This window comes from Drosophila pseudoobscura, chromosome 2 (genome assembly GCF_009870125.1).
Source record: "Drosophila pseudoobscura strain MV-25-SWS-2005 chromosome 2, UCI_Dpse_MV25, whole genome shotgun sequence".
In the NCBI taxonomy this organism is placed as follows: domain Eukaryota; kingdom Metazoa; phylum Arthropoda; class Insecta; order Diptera; family Drosophilidae; genus Drosophila; species Drosophila pseudoobscura.
This window is the reverse complement of record NC_046679.1, coordinates 21,408,830-21,433,512: the sequence shown is the minus strand read 5'-3', so window position 1 is coordinate 21,433,512 and position 24,683 is coordinate 21,408,830. Positions and strand designations below refer to the sequence as shown.

Below are 24,683 nucleotides of genomic sequence, written 5' to 3'. Positions count from 1 at the left end.
TAGCGTTTTAAGATCACTCTCGATCCAGAGACAAATTTATCTGCTTCACAACCCATAAATCCATCTTAATGTTTGTTATGCAAAGCCCTTGTTATATATATTTATAGATACTATACACGATTACGAGAATATCTGTAGATCGTAGTGATGGGTCTCGTGCCTTGGGGCGGTGTCATATCTGATAAAGAAATGTCGAAAAATGTCACGCAGTGGCAATGGATGATATACTGTTATCTTAAGTGATCTTTAAGTAATTTATGTGTGAGGCTGGGTGATGCTCCTTAGTTTTGATCACCAATAGTTATATAGATAGATGGAGACGAGAACGTGCAATGACTGCACAAAGTTGATGCTCGTTACCTGCGGATTCCAGTCAGAAACTGAAACTCAATGCAATACCCACCGAATGCCCACATTTTAACCTTTGGATCCGATGAGACCTTATGAAAGCTACATATATGATCCAATGTTATTCCTTCTTTATACCTAACTACAAAGTTTTAATACGAACAAGGGATTTCCACATGGCTTATATCCATACAATATAATGATAGATATATGTGTTTGAGCTGAGATATTGAGCTGCGTATTCATAAAGGTAAACCAAGGATAGCTTTAAAACAAGAATATATGTATATTGTATGGGATCGGAGATTTGCGTGACAAAACTTTGATCAAATCCTTATTAACCATTCCAAATGGTTATATATACGTATGTATATTTAATAATACTCTTATGTATTATATATTATATTAAAAACTATTATTAACCTAACCAAACACGTATCATTGCCGCCTAGCGGCACTGGTCCACTTCCAGCAGTCCCTTCCTATCAAAGAATGGCACCATAGCCTTCAAATTTTCTTGTACTTTTGGGTTGTGGTAAAGGCGATTCTTGAAACGAATGCCACGCTCATCATCGTTCATCAGTGCATTGAAGCAGGCATCTGTGGCATCCTCGCTGATCATCACCGGCTGGACAACCACAGTCGAGTGCAAAGCTATGGGGAGACAATAAAAAATCCTTAGTAGAGATCTAGTTCTAAGGATCTGGAGATCCCCCAGGGGACTACTCACCAAAGAAACGTTTTTGTTCGGTTTGCAGCTTGAAATCAAGAAGACTGGGTATGGGATTCTGACGGTAGTGGAGCTTCTGCAGGGTATCGGTAAAGATGCTATGATAGAACTGGAAGAGACCGCTCTGCTGATCTCGGCGCAGTGGCTCCTTCAGCGAAGTGTTGAAAAGATGATGCAGATCGATGCAGGGCGATCCCCAGAAGGAGTATTGGAAATCGATGAGCAGGACATCCACGGGACGACCCGTGGAGGGATCGTATTTGAACATGACATTGTTGGTCCACACATCGCCATGTGCCAGGACATTTACATGTCCCGGCGTGGGGGTAAAGCACTTCTTGCCAATCTCCATGTAGTGAGGTGCCAGCTCGAAGAGTTTCTGTCCATAATCCGCCAGTTTTGGCACCTGACTCATCCATCGGGCGGCGGCCAGGAGGCCACCCACAAAGTACCCGCTATAAGCGTTCGTATAGCGATTGAAGAATCCACGATCGTAGCTCTCCAGGCAGCCGGACTGACGCTCATTCAGCACCGCCGAGGTGGCATGCATCTTGGCCAGCTTTCGCAGGATGAGATGCGTGTGCTCCACATTCAGGAGTCGCACGCGATCAGCCATCACATACCCAGCCACTGAGAGATCCTCGAAGACGATCGCCGTGCGCTCGCGATCCACATAGATGGCGGTGGGAAAGATGGGCTCAGAGTCACCGATCTCCTGGAGAAGAGCGTTCAGCTTGGGCAGCACGTCCTCATAGATGTTCATCTCACGATTGAAGATATCATAGGGCGCCATCAGCTCCTTGCTCAGCTCATCGTCATCGATGGCCGTCTTCACAATGAGGTTCTGTAGTTGCTCTTCCTCTGGATTTTTGGACAGCGTAAACCGTAGGCGGGCTCTGGTCAAAACACCGCCATAGTTTTCCCCAGCACTCAAGGCGGGATTTATTTCCAGCTTGACAATCTTCAGGCTTTCGTCATTGTAGTAAGAGCGCAGAGCTTGCTCTAGGTAGTCGTGGGTCAGCCACTCTGGTGCGCCTGCCATTTTGTCCAATCTCCGAGTGAATAATGATCACCGAAGCGCACTCGTCCGCCTTTATATCTGCCGAAGGCAATGCCTTTGTCAAGGTGAAAATGATACTAGATTGAAATGCTGATGCTCTCGTAACTGTATCTGTATTTGTATCTTGCGTATCGTGTGTTTGCCTTTCTTTAATTGCATTCCGCTCCTCCAGATTTGGGATGGAAGCGTTATATGTTTTTATTCCCCTCGGCAAACATTTGGGGATTACTGTGCTCTCTGGAGATCCGTTTGGCAACAGGCCGGCCCCAGAAATGCGTAACGTGTGCCAAGCACTAATGGCCCGCAGGTCTCAAGATTAATGTCTTTTATATGGTTGGGAACAGTTTTTTTTGGCTGATTAAATACCTTTAACTGAAGGAAAATTACCATTTCTTTTGGAGCCCTAAGGCAGGAAAAGTAGGGCTCCATTAAATATATATAGAATATATAGTAAGACATTTGTATTTGAGTGTTTTGTTGCTTGGTGTATCACGCAGATTCCCATTCAAGGCAATAAGATTCCCATCGACAGGCGCTCGTTTGCTTATGCAAACAATTTTGAGGTCTTGATGATGGCAGCCTATTATTCGTATCTCATAAGTGCAATGTATCTTTAGGATTGTTTGCCCAGACTCAGTTAGTAAGTGCTTTAATATTTGACTAGAACTTTAAGGAAACCGTTTAAAGCGTGATACAAAACTCTTTTTATATAATTTTAAAACAAAGTTGAAGATAGAAAATGTGACCAAATTTTAATATTCATATTATACATGTTTTTTAATTCCAAAAATGCACCATATTTATACAATTTTTATAACGGATCCATTAAGTTTACCAAACACCAAAATTTGTTGCATATTTCGATTTTGTAATGGCCTCTATTGAATATTTGAAAAAGCAAAAATTGTTCCATATTTCACCCGAATACTCATAATATATGTCGAAAAAAAATAGAATAGAATGAAATCATTTTTTAAATATTTTTTCCTTGATACTTTCTTTCAATTTAAATCCATCAATCCACATATATTATTCTTAGAAATCCATGAAGAAAGTAGTTTCCTTAAATGTCTTTATTGATTTTTTTCAACGTATCCCTTTGTTTTAGTATCCAGCCTTTGACGTAGGTTGTTCACTCTTTGAAGAGATGATTTCAGTTAAGAAATGCTAGGCGTTTCTGAGCTCTGGCATAAAACACTTGTCGTCGTCGGCTTCGTTGTCGTCGTCGTCCATCCCTAAGCCCACACCAAGTGCTATATAGATTAACAGGTTTGCCAGCGACCGAAATCCAAACAATCTGTCCGATTAGGCAGTAGCCATGCCGCGGCGTGAGAGTGCCAGCCACGAGGCATCTTACTCAGATGCCTTCGGGGGTTTCGGGGGTGCTTGCGCCCCAATAAAAAGAGTAATCTGTAAGCCCGCGTCTATATTTACATACGTCTGTGATTTTATGGGGGTATTATAAATCACAATTGTGACGAATGTACGTGGGAACAGCTGCAGTTTTCATATAAAAGCTGAGGTGCTCTGATTTTTAAACACCATATCGCAAAACAAGATCATTTATCATCATGTCGGTTTCGGATCTGATCGGGGCACTCGATGCCATTCCCAAGCTTAGTGGATCCGCTGCTCCTTCTACCAACTCCAACTCGGTTATTATGGATGCTCCTGATTGGCTGACGGAGAGCTATATTCAGGATGCGCTGAGGGACTTCTATGGCGATCAGAGGATCAAGATCACCTGCCTGCAGGTCCATCCCGCCCTGGGAAAGGGTGAAAACTATGGCGGAGTGCTGACCCGAGTGAAAGCCCAGTTCACGAGACGCGATGGCACCTGCCAGATCGGTCACTACATTATAAAGTCCTCCTTCGAGAGCGACGAGTTTTCCAGGAACGCAATGGAACCCTATGACATCTTCAATCGCGAGATGTCCATCTATGAGCAGATTCTGCCTAAGCTGAAGGCTCTGCTCCACGAGATCGAAGATGGGGAGGAGATCTTTGCCGAGACCATGGCCGTGGACTACGATCGTTCGGTGCTGATCTTTGAGGATCTCAGTGCGCGGAAATTTGTGATGCCCGATCGTCTCACCGGACTCGATCTAAAGTTGGCACGTCTTGTACTTCGGAAGTTGGCCAAGATGCATGCCACATCGGCGGTGTTGAACGAGCGCGAGGATCATGCCTTGGAGAGTTATGATCGAGGAATGTTCAACCGTCACACGGATAACTATGCCCCCTGCTTTCTGGGCATGCTACAGGCTGCCAGTCGAAGAGTGGCCCAGTGGCCTGGATATGAGCTGTATGCCGAGAAACTGGAGGCTCTGTTGCCTGTCTACATGGAGCTGGGCAAGCGCGTCTTCGATGTGAGTCCCGGCCAGATCAATGTCCTGGCCCATGGCGATCTGTGGACTAACAATGTCCTTGTCAAGTATGACAAGGAGACTGGCGAAGCGGAGGATGTGATCCTCATTGACTTTCAATATGTCGCCTGGGGTTCACCAGCCATTGATCTTTTCTACTTCCTGAACTCCTCGCTGGAGTTTGATCTCCATCTGAACAACCAGGAGGAGCTGATCCACTATTACTTCAACATCTTCTCGGAAACACTGAGGAAACTCCGTTTTAAAGCTGCCATTCCCAGCATGCACCAGTTTCATCAGCAGTTACAAGAAAAGGCCTTCTATGGTGAGCAGTACACGATTCTCCTGCGTTTATTTCTGGAATAACTTTATGGTTTCTTCTCTGATCCTTAGGCATGCACACAACTATCTCCATCTTACCCATTCAGAGGAATGTGGAGTCGGCTGATGCCGATTTCAATGCCTTAATGCAGAGCAATCAGCGGGCGATCAACTTCAAGAACGCCTGCTATGGCAATCCAGCTACTCAGAGGATAATGCGACAACTCCTTCCCAAGTTCCACCAGGAGGGCTTGCTCGATGCGGATCAATGATCGAAAGTGTCATCCTTAAAACTGTGTTATACTGTATATAAAAATTAGATAAATCTTATATATGTTTATGGACAAATGTACATATATTCCTTAGGCTAGTCAATAGTTAATCACCCATATGTATTTGTATATATGTACCTATTATATGTTTATTATTCTTCGTGATTATAGTAAATGTTTGAATTATGTAGAGCTAGATTCTCAATACTTCAGTATAGGTATTTCTTATAGAGTTAAAGTGTATTTTAGTTAATATTCTTGATATAATTGATCTCTGTATACATGAAAATAGCCAACCGAAAGGCGCTGTAGTATGACGCGTAGGAAAGGAGAGAAAGGTAATGAATAATAGTAGTTATAACGAAGCTTTTTAGAGATCAGAATAGAGGTTCATAGACAATGATATTTTTAGCTGAAAAGCTTTTCACAAGCTTCAAGATTTGTTGGGTCTACAATAGATACTCTACGTATGTATATGAGCGCTTCAGTGGGTGTAACTATGATTATTTAAACAAATATGTACATATGTATATATGTAACAGAAACTACAAACTAGAATCTAAAATATCTACTATTCGTAACTGTTAGAATTGAGTATATTTTTTCGCATAGTAATGTTAGCTAATCAGTAAATTTTTATTGCATTATCAATTGCATACAATCGCAGACCTCTCACGGTGAAAATTAATATTTGCGGGTAATAACTCTTATCAGTTGTTTCTGTATACCTCGGACTTAAATGAACGTAGTACGAAAATTGAAAAGCTCTCAAGAGTAAAATTATCCAAAGGATTTGCTCACCATTAGAATTATTTCACAATATTTTGCATGTGTTTTCCTAAGCAACAATTATAAGGACAATAAGGCTCTCTGATTAGATAAATGTATTTCACAACACAAAACTCGAAATTTCGAAAAGCTCAAACCATTTCGTTTAAAGTGTGCCTTTCATCAAATCAACTGCTTCATTCCATAACCAGCTCGCACGGAATACGTACCCGTTCAAGCTAATATAGTTTTTCCTCTACTCTAAACAAAATGACGACTGAAAACTTGGAGCAATTTAACGCCGACGAGCTGGAGGCCCCAGAGTGGTTGAATGCTAAATTTATAGGCGAAATTCTGAGCACGTGTGAGGGAGCGCCAGAACTGAAAGTTACCGATCTGAAAATATCCCCCGCGAGCGCCCAGGGAGATCACTATGCGAGCATTATGTTCCGCTCCCTAGTTGAGTACACAACCCGCAAGGGAGTGTTCACCAAGCCACTGATCATTAAGACGATGCCCGAACAGGAGGGCCACAAGAAGGACATGCTAAGTGAATCTCATTTTTTCGAAACTGAAATTGGAATGTATACCAAAGCCCTGCCGGAGTTTGAGAGGATACTGAAGCAGGCGGGAGATGACACCAAGCTATATGTCCCGTGCATCTATCACAGTCTTGAGCCCCGCCAGGTTATGATCTTTGAGGACCTGGTGCCGCAGGGATACACTGTCATCCGGGATCGTCCGGTTAGGGAGGAGGAACTATGCAGAGCCTACTCGAAACTAGCCAAATGGCATGCCATCAGCATGAAACTGCTCAATGAGGTGAGCTCTTTAATCTGCAAACTATTGACTCAACCTCCGACTAAGATTCTCTTTTCATAGCAACCCGATTTTCTAAAGGAGTTCCAATATGGTTGGACTGAAGTGCCAGCCCTGATGAACGATCCCTTTATGACTACGGCAATGCCTCCCTTCATTAAAATGCTGGAACGATGGCCAGAGCTGAGGAAGTACAAGCCGCACTTTGAGAAAATAAAAGATACCTACCTGGACATGGTGAAAACCGTTCTGCAAGAGTATCGCACAAATCCACAACCTGATGGATATTACGTGCTGTGTCACGGAGACTTTCATCTGCGGAATATGATGTTCAGGCACAACAAGGAGACAGGCGACTCCGAAGACGTCATGCTGGTGGACTTTCAACTGTGTAATACCGGTCCCATAGCCGTGGACTTGATATACTCCATCCACATGCTGATGGAGCCAGAGCAGCGCTGGACCCATGGCGAGAAGTTGATCAACTATTACTTCTCTGTGTTGGTGGATACTCTGAAAAAAGTGGGTTACAAAGGTGCAATGCCTACCCAAGAGAAGCTCTGGCAACAGATCCATAAGCTGAAATATTATGGTAAGTCACTCATTTCATTTAAAACTCGCTTAGTTCGAATTTACATTTCTTTTGGTTTCAGACTTGTTTAATATGTTTACTTTTTTGCCATTAATTTTGGGCATCAAAACGAATTCTTTTACAATGAATGGTCTGCTTCAAGATGCAGAAACGCGTCAGAAAACATACTATCAGGATGTATACGTTAAGGATATCATGAAATTATTACCCAAATACGAACAAATAGGCTATTTTAAGGATCTATAGATAGTTTTTTTTAGTTACTATCGAATAAATTTTACAATGAATGCGCATTTTTGTATCTGTTTGTTTTTATTGTTATCCCAACACCAGGCTATTCGAAGAAAAGTATATATTTTCAATCAAGTACAGCATCCATACATACATATGTATGTACATATGTAGCTATGTGGTAGCTTTTCCACTAAAACTAGTTCTCATCGTCAAAGCTTCTATGAGATAATGAGTACCAGAAAAGCAGACGCATGCTTATTCGACAAAAACTACTAGTAATTATAGTTCTAGATAGGAAATATGGCTTTAAATATACTCTTTCAAAGAGTTTCTACTATGAAAACTACAAAATAAAGCAATATTTTTGTATGTAATTTTAGAGGATTATATAGAGTCATATGGGTACGCATTTTGTGAACTGATCCAAGCGCAAGGACTAGATGGACTATATTATAAAATTATATGTTCATTATAAAGTATAAATTCTTTTTATACCCGATACTCAAAATGAGTATTGGGGTATATTAGATTTTTGGTAAAAGTGGATGTGTGTAACGTCCAGAAAGAATCGTTTCCGACCCCATAAAGTATATATATATATTCTTGATCAGCATCAATAGCCGAGTCGATTGAGCCATGTCTATCTGTCCGTCTGTCCGTCCCTATCAGAGCCTAGTGCTCAAAGACTATAAAAGCTAGAGCAACGATATTTTGGATCCAGTCTTCTGTGATATATCACTGCTATAAGAATATTTCAAAACTTCGCCCCGCCCACTTCCGCCCCCACAAAGAGCGAAAATCGGTGGCATCCACAATTTCGACAATACGAGAAAACTAAAAACGCAGAATCGTAGAGAATGACCATATCTTTTAGACTGCAGAATCTGAATTGGATCGTATTATTATTAAACCCAAGCCCGACGTCACTCTCAAACTGATTTTCTGTCTCTCTCGCACGCACTCTTTGTCGTTTCGTTTAATATTAGCGGCGTCCTCCGGAGGAGAGCCACACTGACTAAGTATCAGGTATAAATGTAGAGTTGCGGTCTCCGCAGCAACTCACAACGTTCCCCCTCGTTTTTCTTAGTTTTAAGCATTATTGTAAAATTAAAATACCCTTTTAAAGGGTATAGTATAGTATACTACTTAAAAGATAATCAAAAAATAATTGTTTGCAATAAAAGCTTTAGCATCGGTTCTAGTTCTACCACCTGTCCAAACCTTTATTTATTAAATTTATTTTTAATAAATTAAATTAGGTTCTTCTAGGCATGTTTCAATCAATGGAGAAGATAATAAGTCCTAATTATGCTTTCCGATAAGACAAATGAATTTCACAGCGAATTGTAAAGAACCTCGGCCAAAAAAGCTCAGAGAAAGCTCAGCCAAAGCTCAAATTTGTATTTAAAATGAGTGCGCAACTATTTGTTATAAACACAACCTGTTTGCCACCCGTCCCGTGAGTTTTAACAACAAGTGATTAGATTGTTCTGCCACCAAACAAACAAAATGCCAGATAACTTAGATACGGAACAGTTTAACGCCGACGAGTTGGAGGCCCCAGAGTGGCTGAATGCTACGTATTTGCAAAACATTCTGAGCACGTATGAAAGTGCACCAGAATTGAAGGTAACCGATCTGAAAATATCCCCAGCGAGCGCCCAGGGAGATCACTATGCCAGTGTTATGTTCCGCACCCAAGTGGAATACACAACCGGGAAGGGCGTGTTCAACAAGGCACTGATCGTCAAGACAATGCCCGAGGAGGAGGGACACAAAAAGGAAATGCTGAGTGAAACCCATCTGTTTGAAACAGAGATCGGAATGTACTCCAAGGTTCTACCAGAGTTCGAGAGGATATTGCAGCAGGCGGGCGATAATACAAAGTTGTATGTACCGTGCATCTTCCATAGCGTCGAACCACGTCAGGTAATGATCTTCGATGATCTCGTGCCGTTGGGATATACTGTCATACGCGGTCGTTCGGTTAGGGAGGAGGAAGTGCGCTCTGCCCTTTCCAAATTGGCCAAATGGAACGCCGTCAGCATGAAAGTTAACAATGAGGTAAGTTTCTAAGAAATCTTCTCTATAATCCATATCAAAATATATTTCTCTTCCAAATCAGAATCCCGAGTTTATCAAGGAATTTAAGTATGGTTTGTTCGATTTACCCACTCTGTTGAAAGATCCAATGGTAACCACCGGCATGGCCAATTTCATTGAAATGCTTGACAAGGTACCTGATCTCAAGAAGTACAAGCCGCACTTTGAGAAAATAAAGGACTCTTATCTGGAGCGCACTCGTGCCGTGATGGAGGAGTATCGCGCAGACCCCCAATCTGATGGATATTATGTGCTTTGCCACGGAGACTTCCATCTGCGTAACATGATGTTCAAGCACAACAAGGAGACAGGGGTCTTTGAGGATGTGATGTTGGTGGATTTCCAGATCTGTAATATAGTCCCCTTAAGCCTTGACTTGATCTACTCCATATATATGCTGATGGAGCCAGAGGAACGCTGGAACCATGGAAAGGATATGATCAACTATTTCTTCAACGTTTTGGTGGATACACTCAAGAAAATTGGATACAAAGGCGCCATGCCCACCCAGGAAAAGCTCTGGCAGCAGATCCATCGCCACAAATTCTACGGTGAGTAGTTCATCATGTTTAAAGTGGGGACTTTTGGCTAACAGCTCCTTTTTATCATTCCTTCCAGACTTCTTCTTGCTTACCACTTTTCTGCCCATGATATTGGCCATCAAATCGAATACCCTTAAGATGCATGACATTATTCAAGATGCGACAACGCGGCAGAAGGCTTACCTCATAGATTCCTACATTGCAGAAGTAAAGAAACTGTTGCCCCAATTTGAGAAAATGGGTTATTTTAAGGATCTTTAAGGCACACAAAGCAACGAGCACATCTGGTTCTGATCTATGTCTTTCGAGTCTCTATAGATTACGAGTACTTAATTTCTTTGAGCACCGTCAATACGACTCTCAACTGTTTGTTATCTCTATAATGCACTGTGAGTTGGAAATGATAAGTTAACATTATATAACAAATAAAAGCAGCTCTTCCAAGCAATAGAATAATCATACCAGTATTTCTATCGTACTACAGGTTAACTTAAATTATCTTATCGCGGGCTTTTGTGTGTAACCGTAAACATTTTAAAATATATTTTAACAGATTTGGACAGTTATTTGTACAACATTTACTTTGATTGTGCTCTTCTTATAACAAATGGGTCTATCTTCAACCCATGGAATCAATGAATATATATGAATACTATTGTTCGATTTATGCTCTCTCTCAGGCTCTCCGATCATCTTATTCATCCAAAAATCCAGAGAGCTCAAACTCTTTAATTGTGCGCTGCAAGAAGGCACGGTATTTGGGGTTCTCGACATTCTCCCGCCGGAATTGATCGCCGCTCTCGGTGCGGGAGTTGAGGTCTTCGAGATTTTCAAAGCCAGCTCCCTCGCGGAAAATCAGAGGCGTGAGGCAAGTGGCGCCAATAACACCTAGAACAGATGATGATTATAGAAAGAACGTCTGAAAGAGGGGTAGGGGAAATACTTACCCATCAGGCTGGTGTTGATAAGGTCGATATGGATTTCTTTGAGTGTGGGAATGTGTCCTTGATATTTGAGCTTCTCCAGGGTCTGCTTCAAGACCTGCTGGTACGTCCTTACAATGTATTTGAAGTGAACCTTGCGCACATTTTCATTGAGAGAGCCGTAAAGGAAGTAGTTGAGATCTATGGCTGGAGATCCCACATATGCCAACTGGTAATCCAGCTACAGAAGCAAATTATAAATAGTTTGTAAAATGAAGAGCCCAAACGATTGAATGAGGATGCTACTTACAGTCACCACATCATCGGGTTCCTTGGTCTCGTTGTTGATGTGAAACAGGAGATTGTTGATCCACAGATCCGTGAGGTTGAACACACGGAAACCCTTCTCGCTCTCGTCAAACATAGCCAGAGCTCTTTGGAGCACATTCTCGGCCAGGATGAACATCTTCTCGGTGATCTCCTCATAGCCCTTCCAGTGGGCCAGCTCCTCCGCTACGCAACGAATGTTCACGGGGAAGTAGGTAAGGAAGTCCCGCCGATCGGGGTTACGGGAAATGGGCGCCTCATTGAAGAACTCCAAGACCTCGGGACTCTCCTTTGCTATGACGGCACTGCAGGCATGAAGCTTGGCTATCTTCTCGACGGTTGGCAGAACATAGTCCAGGTTTAGGAGACGACCGCGCTCGAAGTTCTCAAAGCCGCTCATCTTCATATCCTCCAGGATGAGGAACGGTTCCGGCGACTCCGTTGTGTAGTAGCACGCAGGGGCTATCTTGCTATTGTCGCCAATGGACTTCAGCAGAGACTGCACCCTTGGCAGTACCTCCTTGTAGGAGAGAATCTCGCGCTTGAAGAGCCTGCTGCGCTGGGCCACGGCTCCAGTTTGTCCCTTCGGATGGTCCTTGATGATCACCGAGAACTTACTCTTGGCAGCCTCGCCTCGCTGCAGATTGAAGGTGGCCCGGTGCATTTCGCTGGCAAAGCCCACAGCAGTGTCTCCGACCTGGGCGCTCTTAACCAGCAGCTCGCTGACGGTTAGCGTTTCTTCCTTAAAATGCTCCTTGAGCACATCCTGCAGGAACTCCACGGTCAGCCACTCGGGTGCAAGGTAGTTCTTCGTGCCGGTTCCCATTTTTCTGTGTTCTTTCTTTTATTTTTCCAAGTCACCTGACTGCCGCAGCGTACAAAAAAAAGACTCCAAAGCAGCTGTGGCTCCAAAGTAAGAGTATGGGGGCAAAACATGTGACGATGGGAAAGCTTTTTATGGAAGCTCTCTCTGTTGATAAGCTGATATTCTCAGCTGAAACCACTAAAATGTACAAAAATCAGCTGATTTTCTCAGCGGAAATCGATAAGAGGTAATCGATAACAAAATTTTAAATTTTGTACTTTGTTCTTACTTTCCCGCTGACTCGTACATGCACGAATGATCTGATCATACATTGAAAGGGAACGAAACAAGGCATCATTTGTTTACGTTTGAATGAAGAAGAAAATAAATGATAATATCTTGCATTTATGTCAATTTTCATTGGCCGAAAGCAAAACTTGTATATATTAAAGGTTGCTAGGTGAGGAATTCTCGCATTTTTATCAGCCCCGCTATGTTAGTCTGAAACGCAGCGCCAGTATGCATTGAAGAAAAACTATCTGTTCCTTACCTGATATTAATACACCGTGTGCTTTGCCTTTTCTGCCTTAGTGTGGGTATGTGTTTGTGAAATGTGGAACACCAAACTGGATGGCGCTGAAAGCGAATCAGTTATGTTGTGGAACGTATTCGCAGTGTGGTATTATTGCTTTTGTGGAACTTGTGCCTCGCTCTATTCAAACATCACACGCTCTTTCTCACCAAAGATAATAATTTGACAAGATACGACATGATCTAAATAGAAACAGCTGTTGTGACAGCTTGGGCATATCGGCTCTACAAAAAGTTATTTCCAGCTCCATAGGAATATCCATAGACTCTCCTATAACAGGGTATCCGGTGTGATAAGAAGGCAACGTACTAGCGAAAACAAAACCCCAGTTGATTTCTTTGGCTTATTTTCTTAAGAAGTATAATAGACAAACACTGCCGCAGCTAAACAAAAGATAAATCTTTAAGATAGTCAAAGTCACTCACAAGATACAGTAGAATTATATATAGGTACACCTAAGTAGAATCGCATTCAAAAGTCTAAAATGCCACGCCTATGCAGGAACGGAAATATGCTGAGAACAGAACGGACGTAGAGGGGATTCGTGTAGACCTTGGAGCGAAAGCGATCTCCCTCCTCGTCCGCCTGCATGAGCTTCTGGAGACTCGCCTCCGTATCGACGGGCAGAAGGATGAACACCAGATGGGTGAAGGTTGTAAAATAACCTAAGAATAAGAGTTATAAGAATACGTAACAATCCCTGGGTTTAGATCTCTACTCACCCCAAAACCCATACTTGATCATGCTCATATGGAGCTCCCTTAAAAGAGGCATCCGTTCGCTGTAGTTCAGAATCTTTAAACAGCGCACCAGATGTGTGTGATAGATCCTAACGAAGCAATCAAAGTGCTTAATCCTTATGCTATGGTGGGCCGAACAGATAATCAACTCCCACAGGTCCTGCGAGGGACTGCCCCACTTGCACAGTTGAAAGTCCACAAAACGCAGTTGATTGATCTCCCCGGATTGGGTATAGCTTAGCATTATATTACTGGACCAGAAGTCCCCATGATTCAGCACTTTAAATTCCTGGGGATTTGTGTTAAAGCAGCGGGCCACAGATTGCACAAATTGATCGGCTGTGGGCTGAGCGAACATTATTGATTTCCTTTGTGGACAGCTATTAAATCTGTACTTACAATGCGACTCACGTACTGCTCATGATCCGCCAGACCCCATTTGGCCATGGCCGCCTTGTAGCTCTGGACACGGGCCTGATATGATTTCGATTTATTGTAGTTGGCGGGCAGGTAAGTTCGTTGGAAATCCTCTGGAAAGGGGCCGTTCCGCTGACGCCAGACAGCGCTGGCCGCATGGAATTCTGCTAGCTTCTCGAGCACCCTTCTCATATGCGGCATATCGAAGCCCTTCAGACGATTGATATTTCGGAATTTCTTAGTTTTGAGATCCTCCTGGACGAGGCAGATGCGACCATTGACATTCTCCGACCAGTGGCATTTGGGGGCAAACTGTACCGTCGAGCCTGACTGCTCGTAAAGCTGCTCCAATTGTGGTATAATCAAATCGTACATTTGCTTCTCCTTGGGAAAGATATTCAGGGTGTTGACGAACCCATTACCCTGGGCATCGTCCAGCATGGTCTTCAGCACGTAGGATTTCTGCTGTGAGAATCCATCTGCGCGCAGTGTGAATGAGGTAATTGTCAGTGCAAACATCAACCTCTCAAGGGTCCACCCCCTTTTTCTCACCTTTCATTTCAATGTCGACGATAATGCGCATCAGCAGCGAAGTATAGGTCTCGCCCGGAGGCGTGGCCGGTATAATTGAGAGATTCAAGATGCGTCGGAACTCCCGAAACTCTCGCTTCAGTAGTTTCTTGAAATAGGCCTCGTTGACCCACTCCGGTATGCGGACAGAACTTGTTATGCAGAATTTGTTGCTGTTATCGGGCATTTTGATGGAAGATTTCACTTCACTCTGCTTTCGGATCGGATCGTTTAAGTTCTCGGTTGTGGTATGTTGTTCTCGAACCGAACAGTGAGGCGCAACTGTTTTTCTGGCGTTCTGTTTTGCCTGTTCTTATCGAGAATGTTGTTTCTTATTTCGGTTGTGCTAGGTGGGGGGTGGCAGGTGGCAGGTGGGGGGCAAGGTAAGCGCTCACTTATCAGGCAATGCCAATTTGCCCGCCCCGTCTAACTGGTTCGTCAACAGCTCGGACACTGAGCATCGCATTCATCGCTCGTTTGCCTGATTTGTCTTGGCCCGAAAGTCGCTCTCACGCGACAGCAGGCAATACTGTGATAATTGAAAGAGCTTTTCCCCTTTTTATTCATTAAAAGTTCTATGTGGGAGAATTCTATGGGGATAGGGATGGTCGAGTCTTATCAGCTTTGATGATGTGAATGCCTGATAACAAGGTGTAGGGGAAAGCTCTTCTATCTCTTAGGGTTGCAAATGTTATCCCTTGTTTATTTCCCATTTTTGATAGTCGTATCTCTCACACCCTACAATCTCTACTGTCTGTTAAAATCCGGGGGGCTCTACCCCCCACCCCACCCGCATTTGCAATCGAAACTATTTCAAGTACTGACCCTGCTCATATCAATTGATGGAGCTTGTTGAAACCAGATTCAATATTCACAGAAATTTATTCAATGGAAAGAATGAAAACTGCTTTGATCGGTATTCAATCGTAGTCAACGAAGTTGAACAGTCCCCGGTTGCAGTAAAAGGGATACACCTCTTTGATGACCTCCACAAATGCCGGATTCGTATAGAGACGTGTGCGAAGACTCCTGCCAGCATCGTCCTGGGACATGAGGGTGTGCAGATTGCTATCCTTATCGGTCGGCAGCAAAACGGTAGATAAATGACTCATCACCGGAAAGAAAGCTGAAAGAAAAGTGCATCTAAAGGGATAATAAAAGTAAAGATTTCACAGAGAGCCTACCGTAAAAAGTATTGTTCTTTTTGTAGAGGGCAGCGTTCAAATCCCGCAGTTGGGGCAGCAATTTCTTGTGGCTTAGTATGGCCAAACAATCGATGAGATGTTCCCAATAGATCCTCACAAAATTGTCATATTCCCTGAGGCGCAATTCCCTGCCAGCTGAAATGGTGATGATGAAGAGCAGGTCCTGGGCAGGACTACCCCATTTGCAGTGCTGAAAATCCAAGAGAAGAGCTTTATCCAAATTGTTATACGAATTGTACTTAAAGAGGATATTGCTGGACCAAAAATCGCCATGAGTGAGAACATTAAAGTCATTGGCATCGGTTTTCAGGGATTCCAAGCACATTTCAATGTACTGTTGAGGAGTGGGCTGAAATAGAGATTAAAGTATATAAGATTTGAAATCTTCTTTAAGTTTAAAAACACATACGAAATTCTCTAAACATCTCTCCTCAATTCCCCAGGTCAACATGGCTGCCTTGTATTCCGTGACCTTTGCATCGAATCCTCGTCTGCTGTGCTCTGTATTATCCTTATGTGCGAAGCCATGCTCAAAGTCGATGGAATACGGTCCATGCCGATCCTCGTACACAACACTGGCGGCATGGAGCTCCGCCAGCTTACGAAGACTCATGTTCATGTGTTCCATATCCAAGCCCTTGCTGCGATCCACAGTTACGAATTCCTGCGATGACAGATCCTCAAATATGAAGTACAGGTAGCCATCCATTTCTCCAATTTCCAAACACTTGGGCACCAGTTGAATGGGATGTCCAGCCTCGCGATAGAGCTGCTCAAAGGCGGGTAAATAAGTGGAGTACATTTGCTGCTCCTTTTGGAAATACCGGAACTCCTCGACGAGCCTTCCACCTTTGTCCAACTCGAGGGTGGTCTTGACTACATAGCTCTGTCTCCTCAGGCTACCATCTTAAAGATGTTTAGGACATATAGTCTCTGATTCTGCAGATGCACTATCTCAGCTTACCCTTTAGTTCCAAGTCCAAATAGACGCGCGCCAAAATTGAGGTGAAATTACTGCCTGGCGGGATGGCAGCCACAGGTGTAAACTGTAAAATTTTATTATAATTTGGCTCATCTTTGGACAGCAGGACCTTGAACTTGTCTTCGTTTAACCATTTAGGGATAACAAGACTTTCGTTAGGGTTCTCTATCTTCTCCATGGCTCTGATCTCTGACTGATCTTGACTGAAACCTAAACTTGCCTGACTCTAAAACATATTTTATCAAGCAAAGATATCATATCTCTAGATAAATTTGTCCCTAGTAATCACGTACAGATAAGAGTAATTAAACATTTTAAGGTAAATATAGTATAGATTCCTACTATCTATATTTTATTTGCCAGCAAAATAGTTTCCATAAAGTAATCAGACATCGTAATCACCATAGTTGAGCAAACCGCGATTGTACAGAAAGGGATATAGATCCTTCATCACACTGCCAAAGACCGGATTCGATACAAGACGCAACCGCAGTCTTTCGCCCTCTTCGGTTTCTGCTGACAGATTGTGAAGATTGCTATCCTTGTCGGTTGGGAACAATATGATTGGCAAGTGGTTCATCAAACTAAAGAACGCTGCAGAGAGGGAGAGAGAGAGAGAGCGACATTTTTCAGACATTCGATAGGAAATCTCTTTCAAAAACCCACCGTAAAATGAATTCTCCTTCGCATACATGGAGCTCTGAATGTCTCTGAGTGTGGGAATGGGTTTCTTGAACTTCAAAACCTTTAGGCACTCGACCAGACGGTCCCAGTAAATTCTTACAAAGTTTTCGAACTCCTTTATACGAATATCTGTGGCCGCCGAGAGTATAATAAAAAATAGAAGATCCTGTGCAGGATTGCCCCATTTGACGATCTGGAAGTCCACGAGGATTAGCTCATCAATCTTGCCATTTGGCAGATAGTTGCTCATCAGATTACTGGACCAGAAGTCACCATGATTCAGGACATTAAAGTCATTTAGAAACACATCCAAGCAACTCAACGATTGAGCCCAATACTGATCCGCAGTGGGCTGGAATAAGGAGATCTTTAAAGTCCCTTTCCTTTCGTTATTTCCATTAACTTACGAATTCCTTCACATATTTCTCCGCATCCGTCATGCCCCATGTCAGCATGGCCTTCTTAAAGGCCGATTCTTTTAATTTAAATGCATCCATGTGGAACTTGGATGCCTTAAGGGTGACGAAACCCTCAAGGAATTCACTGGGATAGGGTCCGTTCTGCTCCTCATAGACCGCACTGGCGGCATGGTATTCGGCCAACTTGTGCAGAGCCCGCGTCATATGCTCCAAGTCCAGGCCCTTGGTGCGATCAATATTCTTGAATCTCTTGACGCACAGATCCTCGAAAATGAAGTGAATATTGCCCTCGCGCTCCTCCGTGTGGAGACACTGCGGTGCCAGCTGTATCTTCCATCCGGCAGCCCTGTACAAAGCCTCGAAGGCAGGAAGATAGGTGTCATACATCTTGGCCTCCTTGGGGAACAGACCAAAGTCGTTGATGGCACTGCCGCCACGCTCGTCGGGAAGCATAGTCTTGAAGATGTATGTTTTAGTTTTGACACTGCCATCTGATGAAGATTATGTTACTCTTTCTCTAAGTTTTAGTTATAAGTAGTTTATGTATCTACCCCTAACCTTTCATTTCCAACTTGATGTACACCCTTATCATAGTCGAGGTAAAGTTCTCCCCCGGTGGAATCGCCGCCACTTTGGTAAACTTTAATATCTTAACATGATTCGGTTCGTCTTTGGCCAGCACTCCAGTGAAGTACTTCTCATTGATCCAATCGGGAATGATCAGGTGCTCGTTGGGATTAACTATTTCCTCACTCATCGTAGCGTCTCCTATTTCTAATGCCAGCACGACTTCTCCCTTCAATTGCTACTCGGACACTGAGCACAGCACTATTTTTTATAGGCTCCAACCCCTTATCGACTGCAAAAAAAAGTTAGCAAATATTAGATACTCTTCTAGTGAGTTGGCTGTTTTGGTTAGCTTAACTATCTATTCAATCTTATCTATATTATGACTCTAGTGGTTTTTACAATTTAAGTATTCATTTGCATGGTTGTGATTTTTTTCAAGTGTCTCGTTTGTATAGTCTGGAAGAGGGAAATATAATCATAACTATATAGAGATAGCTATGGTAAGGGCTTGTCTATCTGTCTGGGTTTACAAGTCTCTGGGGGATAGAGCTATTCGATTTATTGATCCTGGGTTACTTTATGGTGAAATTATTCCACGGATCTATTGGGGTCGTATCGCTATATAATAGAGTGTATGGTTTCATTGACAGCAATTTTTCTCAGTTTGTTGCCCCATCTGAAGCGAGGAAATCGCTAGAATCGCAAATCTATTAAATTCTTAGTTTTTCCCAGTATTTCTGTATCAGTGACTTTCTTTATATCAATTATAAATATCAAGATAGGCAAAGAGTTTGCTAAAAACCAACTCAACTTAGAACCTAATCAGCACGATTGCATGATAGCACGTACAAGATTTTGTGGATTTTCACCATTACGAATGTTTCCTGCTGATTGTGGAGTTCTATAAAATATATATACATCTCTGAGATAGTGTACACCCAGTTGGAGCCCCATTCAAAAACTTAATTGAAACGACACACGCATGATTAGAAATACATATACATATGTATACAAATATTAATTTTTGTTTGCGATCGTGTGTCGTGTGATTGGATTGTGTGTGAAACCTGCTTGGGGCTGGCTGGCTGTTGTTTTGTGTTTATTTTCACAGTTTATTTTTTGGCCCCGTCATAGTTATAGTGAGAATGTGGGCCGGACCGTAAGACGTCAGCATACACCATACTCTAATCAGCACAACAATTAATGCAACTAAGCGTTGAGTCAGTTTTATCATCTATATTTCATAGATCGGCACTGCTTGATTTGGATTTTAATGAATGAATCCAGTAAGTAATATTTTTCCATTTGGTAATTTTATTTTCAATAGAAATCATTAAAGTTAAAAATGCCGCGATTATAGAAAAAGGGATACAGGTCCTTCATAGCCTCCACATATGTGGGATTTGAAAATAGGCGCAGACGGAACTTGTGCCCCACCTCGTCCTCGCGCATCACGTTATGCAAGTTGGAATCCTTGTCAGTTGGAAATTTTATGAGCGGCAGATGATTGAATACCGCCATGACAGCTGTTGAAGAAAATTGCCTTTCATTATTCGTTTTAAAAGGAAGTCAAACGCTAAAAATACCGTAGAAAGTATTGTGCTTCTTGTACAAAGAAGTTTGAAGATCACGCAATGTGGGCAATTTCTTCTGGTATTTGAGTAGCTTTAGGCACTCTACAAGACGCTCCCAGTAGATCCTGATGAAGTAGTCGAACTTCTTGACCTTGATATCGTTGGCGGCTGAGAGAGTGATGAAAAACAGCAGGTCCTGCGCAGGACTGCCCCACTTGCAGAGCTGAAAGTCCACCATAATGAGCTCATCGATCTGGTTATTTTCGAGATAGTTGCTCATCAGATTGCTGGACCAGAAGTCGCCATGGGTGAGAGTATTGAAGTCCAAAGGATCTCCCGTCAAATTACTGGCACACACTTTTCCATACTGCTTTGCAGTTGGCTGACGGACAAAGAAGGGATATAAGGACATAATATAAATTCTAGAGAATAGAAGAGCTTTCTTTGACTTACAAAACTGTTTGTATACTTCTCCTGATCCTCCAACCCCCAGTCTGCCATGGCCTTTAAAAATGCTTCCGATTTCACCGCCCATCCATGCTCTTGCAGAGCTAGTTGTTTTTTGACAATAAATCCTTCATTGAACTCCGCGGGCAATGGACCCTCCTGCTCCACATAGACGGATGCAGCCGCATGAAACTCCGCCAGCTTATGTAGCGCACGTTGCATGTGTGGAAGGTCCAGGCCCCGAATACGATCGACATTCTTGAATCTCTTCACCGCCAGGTCCTCATAAACAAAGTTTATGTTATCCCCGCGCTGCTCTGCACGCCAGCATTTGGGTGCTAGAGGAATATCCTCACCGGCTGCCTTATAGAGAGCCTCGAAGGCGGGGAGAAAGGTCTGGTACATCTGCAACTCCTTGTTGAAGATACCACCTTCGCGGATTTCCTTGGCACCACGGTCTTCCGCCAGCTCCGTCTTTAAGATGTACGTCTTCAGCTTGGTGCTGCCATCTATTGAAGGCCCCATCGATCTCAGTTCTGGTTATATCAGATCCCATATCTGTGGCTGGCTTACCCTTCAACTGCAGCTCCAAATGAACACGCAGCATGATGGAGGTGAAATTCTCCCCCGGTGGTATGGCTGCCACCGGCTTGAAGCTGAGGATTTTCGCATACTCAGGCTCATCCTTTTGCAGGATCTGCTCGAAATACTCTTGAGTTATCCACTTGGGTATTACCAAGTGTTCATTGGGATTCTTGATCTGGTCCATAGTACTTTTACCGTCAAAAGTTTACCTCAAACTGACTTCAATTTTCACTCTCAATGGTTATATAGCAAAACAAAAACAGCTGTTGTTTTCGCTATGATAAGATATAATGGGAATGCTTTTGAAAACGGAACAAGAGAGTGAAGAGAGAGCTTTTGGTTCGAGTTCGATTATTGAATTTTGCAAATTGACAGCTAGACCACACCCCCCTTAGAGACTAGATAAGATTTGAAATATTTTCGCAACTAAAGAAATACTTACGCCAGTTCACTTTTCAGTTTTCATCAGAATGGATGACAATATAGATGCAAATGGCTTGAACATGCACCAGAACTAAAGGTCACCGGACTGGACATCAAGACGATGTCCGAGCAGGAGACACACAAGAAGGAAATGTTTGCCGAGTCCTATCTCTTTAAAACGGAAATCGGGATATACGGCAAACTTCTGCCAGAGTTTGAGAGAATGCGTCAAGTGGATTGTATTTATCACAGCCTGGAACCGCGACGGGTGATGATCTTGGAGGATCTGGTGGATACGTGGTGGTGCGACGCTGGTTCACCCAGGAAGAAATCTGTTCAGCCTGCCGCAAGCTGGTAAAGATCCATGCCATCACCATATGAAAATACTGAATGCTGGATTAGCAAGCCTGCAATGTGACGCCCATTAGCGTAAATCTGATCGATTCGATCTACTTGTTAATGAGCGCCGAGCAGCGTTCGGAGGAGTTAGACGACCTATTCAACTTTTACTTTTCCATTCTGCTGGAAACCCTGAAGAAAATCGGCTACAAAGGTGCAATGCCCACGCTGGCAGGGTCTTGGTGCGAAATCAAGCCTCCCAAATACGACGGTGAGTCGTCCTTTAGCATGCTTGTAGGTAATCTTCGTATAATATGATCTCATTCCATTCCAGACTTCCTTTTGGTTAGCACTTTTCTGCCTGTGGCCTCAGCTATTCGAGCCCATGCCTTTGATATAGGAGTTCTGATGGAAAAAGATGATACCCGTCGTTCATGCTATCATCTGGAGGATTATGTGGAAGAAGCAACCAAAATGCTGGCCAGGTTCGATAGATTGGGTTACTTTGTTGATTAATGGAATGTAAACATAACTTAGGATCGTTTCTATGGTAACGTAACCTTAAACTTGAGAGAGATCGATGCTTAAACTTGAGAGAGAGAGAGAGTGAGAGAACCTACAATCCACTCTTATCTCTTTTGTGTTCCAATCAACAAAAGCTCATCGCAAACTTAAAGCTCTCCGCAATCTTACACTATTTCATTTTGCATTGAAAACGTTCTGCTATGCTCTCCGAAAGCCATATAAAGTGAATGGTATATTAAGTAACTCCATTCAGTTAGCAGAACGAACTTGGAGAACATCTGATAGTACTCATAACTAAAAAAATTACCAACTAAATGTCGGCGAATCCAGATAATGATAACTTCAATGCCGACGAACTGGTTGCGCCTGAATGGCTGAATGGACAATTTATCACAAAAGTTCTTAGCGAGCATGAAAAGGCTCCCGAGCTAAAGGTCACCGGGCTGCACTTTTCTCCAGCCAGCGCCAAGGGCGATCACTATGCCAGTGTGATGTTCCGGGTCAAAGCGGAGTACACAACTCGGAAAGGAGCCTCCATCAAGTCGCTAATCATCAAAACAATGCCGGAACAAGAGGGTCACAAGAAGGATATGCTGGGCGATTCGCCAATCTTCAAAACAGAGATCGGAATGTACAGCAAAGTATTGCCAGAGTTTGAGTCAATACTCCGCAACGCTGGGGACGATGCAAAACTCTACGTGGACTGCATCTATCACAGCCTGGAGCCGCGTCAGGTGATGATCTTCGAGGATCTGGTGGAGATGGGCTACACTGTGATACGGGATCGTGAATTGAACCTTGATGAGGTCCGTTCTGTGTACTCCAAACTGGCGAAATGGCATGCTGCTAGCTTTAAAGTCCAAAACGAGGTAAGTCACAAGGAAATATATATTTCAACTTTTACTCAGGTTCTCTTCTAATTAGCAACCCACTGTGCTCAAAGGCTACACCACCGGACTGTTTGAGATGCCAAAGTTTTTAGAGGAAGTATTTATTGGCACCGGGATACCATTCTTTTTGGAACTGTTGGATAAAGAGCCCGAACTGCGGAAGTACAAGCCTTACTTTGAGAGCATTAAGGGAGACTTTCTCCAGCGATTGAAGAAAGAGTGGACGCAAATGCGTCAGAACCCGAAACCAGATCAGTATTACGTGCTCTGCCATGGAGATTTCCATCTACGTAACATGATGTTCAAGCACAATAAGCAGACAGGAGTCTTTGAAGACTGTATGCTGCTGGACTTTCAAATCTGCAGTATTTCCCCCTTGACCATTGATTTGATCTACTCCATTTACATGCTGATGGAGCCACAGCAACGATGGGATCATTGGGAAGATCTGCTCAAGCATTACTTCTCCGTTTTGGTAGGCACTCTGAAGAAAATCGGATACAAAGGAGAAATGCCCACGGAAGATGGACTCTGGCAGCGATTGCATCAACAAAAATACTATCGTAAGTTTGTTTCTATGATTCCTAGGTATATATTCCTATATCCCCTTCTTTCAGACTTCCTCCTGATAAGCACTTTCCTGCCATTAATGTGGGCCCTAAGGGAGGACGGAACTGATTTCGGTGATCTGTTGCAGAACGACGAAAAGCGTAGAAACTGCTCATTTTTGCAGGGTTACGTCAAAGATATCACAATATTGTTGCCACGATTAGATCAATTAGGCTACTTTAAACAAACCTAAAGTATCGAATGTGTTCTGTTTCATCCAAGATGAACTTTTGCATATAAATAAGCAGATTTTAATTATTTGTTGTACCAAAAAATCCTTATTAAAAGTTTATTTAGATTTGTAATACCAATTTCTGAAATAAATCTACATCAGATGATATTCCTTATCTGTTTTAAAGAAGTTTTTAACAGCATCAAACCAAGACGACGTTTAAAAATGTTTGGCCGCAACTTTCTCTATCACAAGCTTTGTTTCCCAGAAAAGAAAGTTTCAACTTCTCTTAAACCTGAGAAAATCAGCTTTTGAAACCAAAACCATTCTGGGACACCAATAATATAAGAATTTTGTGACTGCGCAACACTTAAAAAAGATAATTAAAGAAAATTATCAGACTGTTGGAATGTTTATCTCATTTGAATTGCTAATTTCAATCGGGCGATGGTCACCCCCAGAATGAGAATTATTTGCGTGTTCCTAATTAAAGATCTGCCCTCCCATAAATAGCATACGTAACAGTCGACCAACGCCATCATAAATACGAGTATGTCATTCATTATCATGTCAAGTGGATAATTATAATTTTTTGTATGAATAAATTTATAGAAAGAAGTGTGAGTGTGGTTGACCAGTTCTCTCAACCATGATTGACAAGTGTGGAGACAATTCTGTGGTCTTGCTCAATCAGTTGTAAAATTTCATCTGCTCCAAGATTTCAAAAGCC

At 42.8% G+C, this 24,683-nt stretch overlaps 10 protein-coding genes and 1 pseudogene across 11 annotated transcripts; 5 read left to right on the top strand and 6 right to left on the bottom strand.

Moving 5' to 3' along the window:
- Positions 1-679: 679 nt before the first annotated feature.
- On the bottom strand, positions 680-2,153 carry LOC4802361 (uncharacterized). Its single transcript, XM_001359253.4, has 2 exons — positions 1,079-2,153; positions 680-1,002 (listed from the first exon to the last, which is right to left on the bottom strand). Exons 1-2 carry the CDS (start codon positions 2,118-2,120, stop codon positions 797-799), a joined length of 1,248 nt encoding a protein of 415 aa, XP_001359290.2. The 5' UTR covers positions 2,121-2,153; the 3' UTR covers positions 680-796.
- A 1,522-nt stretch (positions 2,154-3,675) lies between these two features.
- On the top strand, positions 3,676-5,241 carry LOC4802357 (uncharacterized). The gene is made up of 2 exons (XM_001359248.4): positions 3,676-4,829; positions 4,898-5,241. The coding sequence occupies exons 1-2, from the start codon at positions 3,710-3,712 to the stop codon at positions 5,095-5,097; spliced, it is 1,320 nt and encodes a 439-aa protein (XP_001359285.1). The 5' UTR covers positions 3,676-3,709; the 3' UTR covers positions 5,098-5,241.
- An 810-nt stretch (positions 5,242-6,051) lies between these two features.
- Positions 6,052-7,569, top strand: LOC6897577 (uncharacterized). The gene is made up of 3 exons (XM_002137686.3): positions 6,052-6,687; positions 6,748-7,276; positions 7,338-7,569. Exons 1-3 carry the CDS (start codon positions 6,136-6,138, stop codon positions 7,520-7,522), a joined length of 1,266 nt encoding a protein of 421 aa, XP_002137722.1. The 5' UTR covers positions 6,052-6,135; the 3' UTR covers positions 7,523-7,569.
- Positions 7,570-8,934: 1,365 nt separating this feature from the next.
- LOC6897576 (uncharacterized) lies at positions 8,935-10,732 on the top strand. Of its 2 annotated transcripts, XR_001451817.2 has the most exons (4): positions 8,935-9,574; positions 9,636-10,164; positions 10,232-10,544; positions 10,640-10,732. XR_001451817.2 is itself a non-coding variant. In XM_002137685.4 (3 exons), the coding sequence occupies exons 1-3, from the start codon at positions 9,020-9,022 to the stop codon at positions 10,414-10,416; spliced, it is 1,269 nt and encodes a 422-aa protein (XP_002137721.2). In that variant the 5' UTR covers positions 8,935-9,019; the 3' UTR covers positions 10,417-10,612. The 2 variants fall into 2 exon arrangements, 1 of the variants encoding a protein (XP_002137721.2); XM_002137685.4 differs by lacking the exon at positions 10,640-10,732 and having other exon boundaries at positions 10,232-10,612.
- LOC4802362 (uncharacterized) lies at positions 10,667-12,337 on the bottom strand. The gene is made up of 3 exons (XM_001359254.5): positions 11,389-12,337; positions 11,103-11,319; positions 10,667-11,043 (listed from the first exon to the last, which is right to left on the bottom strand). The coding sequence occupies exons 1-3, from the start codon at positions 12,229-12,231 to the stop codon at positions 10,850-10,852; spliced, it is 1,254 nt and encodes a 417-aa protein (XP_001359291.1). The 5' UTR covers positions 12,232-12,337; the 3' UTR covers positions 10,667-10,849.
- Positions 12,338-13,135: 798 nt separating this feature from the next.
- On the bottom strand, positions 13,136-14,716 carry LOC4802359 (uncharacterized). Its single transcript, XM_001359251.4, has 4 exons — positions 14,512-14,716; positions 13,942-14,438; positions 13,525-13,888; positions 13,136-13,467 (listed from the first exon to the last, which is right to left on the bottom strand). The coding sequence occupies exons 1-4, from the start codon at positions 14,714-14,716 to the stop codon at positions 13,274-13,276; spliced, it is 1,260 nt and encodes a 419-aa protein (XP_001359288.2). The 3' UTR covers positions 13,136-13,273.
- A 676-nt stretch (positions 14,717-15,392) lies between these two features.
- LOC4802358 (uncharacterized) lies at positions 15,393-17,029 on the bottom strand. The gene is made up of 4 exons (XM_001359250.4): positions 16,699-17,029; positions 16,144-16,640; positions 15,714-16,083; positions 15,393-15,655 (listed from the first exon to the last, which is right to left on the bottom strand). Exons 1-4 carry the CDS (start codon positions 16,892-16,894, stop codon positions 15,450-15,452), a joined length of 1,269 nt encoding a protein of 422 aa, XP_001359287.3. The 5' UTR covers positions 16,895-17,029; the 3' UTR covers positions 15,393-15,449.
- LOC4802356 (uncharacterized) lies at positions 17,029-18,642 on the bottom strand. Its single transcript, XM_001359249.4, has 4 exons — positions 18,378-18,642; positions 17,808-18,310; positions 17,383-17,752; positions 17,029-17,310 (listed from the first exon to the last, which is right to left on the bottom strand). The coding sequence occupies exons 1-4, from the start codon at positions 18,574-18,576 to the stop codon at positions 17,102-17,104; spliced, it is 1,281 nt and encodes a 426-aa protein (XP_001359286.3). The 5' UTR covers positions 18,577-18,642; the 3' UTR covers positions 17,029-17,101.
- A 1,038-nt stretch (positions 18,643-19,680) lies between these two features.
- LOC6897575 (uncharacterized) lies at positions 19,681-21,564 on the bottom strand. Its single transcript, XM_015182280.2, has 5 exons — positions 21,438-21,564; positions 20,984-21,294; positions 20,417-20,919; positions 19,976-20,345; positions 19,681-19,915 (listed from the first exon to the last, which is right to left on the bottom strand). Exons 2-5 carry the CDS (start codon positions 21,177-21,179, stop codon positions 19,710-19,712), a joined length of 1,275 nt encoding a protein of 424 aa, XP_015037766.2. The 5' UTR covers positions 21,180-21,294; positions 21,438-21,564; the 3' UTR covers positions 19,681-19,709.
- Positions 21,514-22,278, top strand: LOC26534260 (uncharacterized; annotated as a pseudogene).
- Positions 22,279-22,566: 288 nt separating this feature from the next.
- LOC4802353 (uncharacterized) lies at positions 22,567-24,121 on the top strand. The gene is made up of 3 exons (XM_001359246.4): positions 22,567-23,151; positions 23,207-23,735; positions 23,790-24,121. The coding sequence occupies exons 1-3, from the start codon at positions 22,597-22,599 to the stop codon at positions 23,972-23,974; spliced, it is 1,269 nt and encodes a 422-aa protein (XP_001359283.3). The 5' UTR covers positions 22,567-22,596; the 3' UTR covers positions 23,975-24,121.
- Positions 24,122-24,683: the final 562 nt, after the last annotated feature.

Coding starts and splice junctions, on each gene's coding strand:
- LOC6897575 (XM_015182280.2), bottom strand. CDS start 21,179: ATGGACCAGATCAAGAATCCCAATGAACACTTGGTAATACCCAAGTGG. Junction 20,920..20,983: donor TTTGGAGCTGCAGTTGAAGG/GTAAGCCAGCCA, acceptor GGCCTTCAATAG/ATGGCAGCACCAAGCTGAAG. Junction 19,916..19,975: donor GAAGCACAATACTTTCTACG/GTATTTTTAGCG, acceptor TTTCTTCAACAG/CTGTCATGGCGGTATTCAAT.
- LOC6897576 (XM_002137685.4), top strand. CDS start 9,020: ATGCCAGATAACTTAGATACGGAACAGTTTAACGCCGACGAGTTGGAG. Junction 9,575..9,635: donor GCATGAAAGTTAACAATGAG/GTAAGTTTCTAA, acceptor CTTCCAAATCAG/AATCCCGAGTTTATCAAGGA. Junction 10,165..10,231: donor CCATCGCCACAAATTCTACG/GTGAGTAGTTCA, acceptor CATTCCTTCCAG/ACTTCTTCTTGCTTACCACT.
- LOC4802353 (XM_001359246.4), top strand. CDS start 22,597: ATGTCGGCGAATCCAGATAATGATAACTTCAATGCCGACGAACTGGTT. Junction 23,152..23,206: donor GCTTTAAAGTCCAAAACGAG/GTAAGTCACAAG, acceptor TCTTCTAATTAG/CAACCCACTGTGCTCAAAGG. Junction 23,736..23,789: donor GCATCAACAAAAATACTATC/GTAAGTTTGTTT, acceptor CCCTTCTTTCAG/ACTTCCTCCTGATAAGCACT.
- LOC4802362 (XM_001359254.5), bottom strand. CDS start 12,231: ATGGGAACCGGCACGAAGAACTACCTTGCACCCGAGTGGCTGACCGTG. Junction 11,320..11,388: donor AACCCGATGATGTGGTGACT/GTAAGTAGCATC, acceptor TTGCTTCTGTAG/CTGGATTACCAGTTGGCATA. Junction 11,044..11,102: donor TATCAACACCAGCCTGATGG/GTAAGTATTTCC, acceptor CATCTGTTCTAG/GTGTTATTGGCGCCACTTGC.
- LOC6897577 (XM_002137686.3), top strand. CDS start 6,136: ATGACGACTGAAAACTTGGAGCAATTTAACGCCGACGAGCTGGAGGCC. Junction 6,688..6,747: donor GCATGAAACTGCTCAATGAG/GTGAGCTCTTTA, acceptor CTCTTTTCATAG/CAACCCGATTTTCTAAAGGA. Junction 7,277..7,337: donor CCATAAGCTGAAATATTATG/GTAAGTCACTCA, acceptor TTTTGGTTTCAG/ACTTGTTTAATATGTTTACT.
- LOC4802359 (XM_001359251.4), bottom strand. CDS start 14,716: ATGCCCGATAACAGCAACAAATTCTGCATAACAAGTTCTGTCCGCATA. Junction 14,439..14,511: donor CGTCGACATTGAAATGAAAG/GTGAGAAAAAGG, acceptor CACTGCGCGCAG/ATGGATTCTCACAGCAGAAA. Junction 13,468..13,524: donor GATCAAGTATGGGTTTTGGG/GTGAGTAGAGAT, acceptor TCTTATTCTTAG/GTTATTTTACAACCTTCACC.
- LOC4802358 (XM_001359250.4), bottom strand. CDS start 16,894: ATGGAGAAGATAGAGAACCCTAACGAAAGTCTTGTTATCCCTAAATGG. Junction 16,641..16,698: donor TTTGGACTTGGAACTAAAGG/GTAAGCTGAGAT, acceptor AACATCTTTAAG/ATGGTAGCCTGAGGAGACAG. Junction 15,656..15,713: donor AAAGAACAATACTTTTTACG/GTAGGCTCTCTG, acceptor CTTTTCTTTCAG/CTTTCTTTCCGGTGATGAGT.
- LOC4802356 (XM_001359249.4), bottom strand. CDS start 18,576: ATGAGTGAGGAAATAGTTAATCCCAACGAGCACCTGATCATTCCCGAT. Junction 18,311..18,377: donor CATCAAGTTGGAAATGAAAG/GTTAGGGGTAGA, acceptor AATCTTCATCAG/ATGGCAGTGTCAAAACTAAA. Junction 17,311..17,382: donor GAAGGAGAATTCATTTTACG/GTGGGTTTTTGA, acceptor CCCTCTCTGCAG/CGTTCTTTAGTTTGATGAAC.
- LOC4802357 (XM_001359248.4), top strand. CDS start 3,710: ATGTCGGTTTCGGATCTGATCGGGGCACTCGATGCCATTCCCAAGCTT. Junction 4,830..4,897: donor ACAAGAAAAGGCCTTCTATG/GTGAGCAGTACA, acceptor TCTGATCCTTAG/GCATGCACACAACTATCTCC.
- LOC4802361 (XM_001359253.4), bottom strand. CDS start 2,120: ATGGCAGGCGCACCAGAGTGGCTGACCCACGACTACCTAGAGCAAGCT. Junction 1,003..1,078: donor CGAACAAAAACGTTTCTTTG/GTGAGTAGTCCC, acceptor GTCTCCCCATAG/CTTTGCACTCGACTGTGGTT.